A 2,385-nucleotide genomic window follows, 5' to 3' on the forward strand; every position below is an offset into this window, starting at 1 on the left:
GGTAACGCACAAACTCGGTAACTGGCTCATTTCCCAGCTGCTGCCCACACGTAAACTGACCTCTCGGCACTCCCAGGACTCCACGAGGGAACCCTGGGTACTGGGTGCCGCGTCCAGCAGGTATTTCTGTCAGACGTATTTTCACTGAACAGATTCCTAACCCTGTTGAATCATCTTTACTCAGTATTATGGTAGTCACTCATAAAAATAAGCTGTCCACTCCTCTGTTTCCCCCCATTTTCGTGGCTAGAGTTATTTTAATTGGCTTTATTCTAAGGTGCCTCAAGGAAAAAAAAAAGTGCCTGAACAGAAATATCTGCACAACGTTTTGAAAATACTGCTGATGGTATTTCATTACAGCACAAGATACTTTTACCTTCTGGAAATATTTTGCTGTAATGGGCATAGAAATAGAGGAAGTGTGTTAGAACTCATGAATAAAAATACAAGAATTCACTATAGTTCATAGAAATTAAGAAAAAAAAATCCAAACCAAAGCAAATACTGCAAACAAACTGTGATGATTTCTGCGGTTGTACAACATTATAATTGTTTCTAGTGTCTGCAGAGCAGCTTTATTTCTAATGTGGTTTATAAAGATTAATTAACATGGTAACTAGCTTCCCCTTGTCCTCCCACTCCCATTTTACACGTGGCAGTTGCTCAGCGCTGAAGTTACTTTCTCAGCCCAACTTTCATTGCTGCATGTTGTTTGACCTTGGACAAGTGAGCGAGTTACAAGGTCAAAAAGTCAAGCCAGTTGTTTTTTTCCGTTGTAAGCAATGGATTTACAGAAGGCATGGATTGGTATTTTTTAATACACAGTTAATTTTGATGAATGAGCCCTAGACAGGGGTTGAACCTATGAACTCTCATTGCGAATCTGTGTAGGGCACAGTGGGTTCATTAGTCACTCCTGTGGAAACGTATCAACAAATGTACTGAGGGTTCTATCTTAATGTGCGGCTTGATATGTTTTTATTTGAAAGAAGGTTGAGAATACCAGCTCAAAAATAGTTTATAACCTATGCAGAAATAGTAAAGTCTGAATTCCTATTTGAATTGTTGGTTTCTTTTAGTATCTCTTCCCTGTGCTAGTCTTTAATTAGTTACTTTTCTTCCCATGGCAATTCAGGTATTGCACAGCTAAAGCTTTACATTTACTTCCGGCAAAACAAAGTTATGCATTTCTTCAGACTTTCCAAAATGAATTTTTTTTTAAACTGACTTTTCTGAAGTCTGGGCTTTGTTTGTAATTGGCTGATTTCCTGAAAAGACACTTTCTTTAGAAGAAAAAGTTGTATAAATGAGTCAAGGGAGCACCTAAATGTAAGGTAAAAAGGTTTGTTTTCTTTTGGATAAATCACCATGAATAGTGACAAAGTTCTGTGGGTTCTAATTACCGTACGTAAATGCATCTATTTTAAGCATATGACCGAAGTCGCATGGTGGGTTAACCAGCAAATGTGTTTGTTTGCAAAGCCGTCAACAAGCTTAGCAGACACACCAGATTGCCGTTTTGAAAGCAGGGGTGTCCTCCCCTAGAGAAGAGACATTAACATGAGTCATCAGATCCAAACAAAATTACACAATTCGCTGTCGGGTTATGCTCATGAAGGGCAAAGACTTCAACGAAAGAAACCGATGCGATACATTTGCAGTATGTCTGGTGATGTTGCTCAAGCACAGTTGTTGGGAAAAGGGATTTATGGTTTGAAAAAGTGGTTTGTTGTTGGGTACAACCTCGCTAAGGAGTGATGGGAAGAAAGAAGAAGAGTGGGAAATCTGGAGGAGATAAATCTGAAAGACTTCCTGAATACTCAGAAGATCTTTCCCACCTGTAGAAGTAAAGTATTCCTGTGAAAGTGTAGAATAAAATGTGCCTCAGTGAGGTCAGGCGTGTAACCTTTGCTTGCAAGCCAGAGTAACTGCTGTTAATTGTTTTCCACCTCTAGGGCCCTCGGTACCAACCCTTTGCACTGTGACTGCAACCTCCGCTGGCTGTCCGAGTGGGTGAAGGCAGGGTACAAAGAGCCAGGGATCGCCCGCTGCGGCGGGCCGGACGCCATGGTGGACAGGCTGCTGCTCACAACCCCGACCCACCACTTCCAGTGCAAAGGTAGGAGCAAGCTGGGAGGCTCTTCGTTCTGTCCTGCTGCTTTCCCTCGTATGCTTTATTTTTATACTCTTGGAAACTGTTTGATTTTAAGATGAATTGGGGGAGGAGTTGGGGTTGGCTTTCCTTTTCCGTACCACCACATTACATTCAAGCTGCGTTTTCAAGGGTTCCCGTTGGTAAGTGCCATTAACTGCATCGCTGGAAGGAAAACCAGCAAACCTCCGAAGAGTTAGTGTTGCTGTTGCTCACACCAGATTGTACAAAGG

At 41.8% G+C, this 2,385-nt stretch overlaps 1 protein-coding gene across 1 annotated transcript in view; it reads left to right on the forward strand.

Annotated features, from left to right (window-relative positions):
• The window catches only part of LOC104498555 (slit homolog 3 protein-like), a gene marked incomplete at its 3' end in the record, with an annotated part of 172,351 nt that extends 170,184 nt beyond the window's left edge, over positions 1 to 2,167 (forward strand). The window contains exon 22 of the mRNA XM_010141950.1: positions 1,956 to 2,167. Coding sequence (XP_010140252.1) covers positions 1,956 to 2,167 — 212 coding nt within the window. The remainder of the gene's footprint in view (positions 1 to 1,955) is intronic.
• Between the last annotated feature and the right edge of the window lie 218 nt (positions 2,168 to 2,385).

Source organism: Buceros rhinoceros, unplaced genomic scaffold (genome assembly GCF_000710305.1).
Source record: "Buceros rhinoceros silvestris isolate BGI_N320 unplaced genomic scaffold, ASM71030v1 scaffold12558, whole genome shotgun sequence".
NCBI lineage: Eukaryota > Metazoa > Chordata > Aves > Bucerotiformes > Bucerotidae > Buceros > Buceros rhinoceros.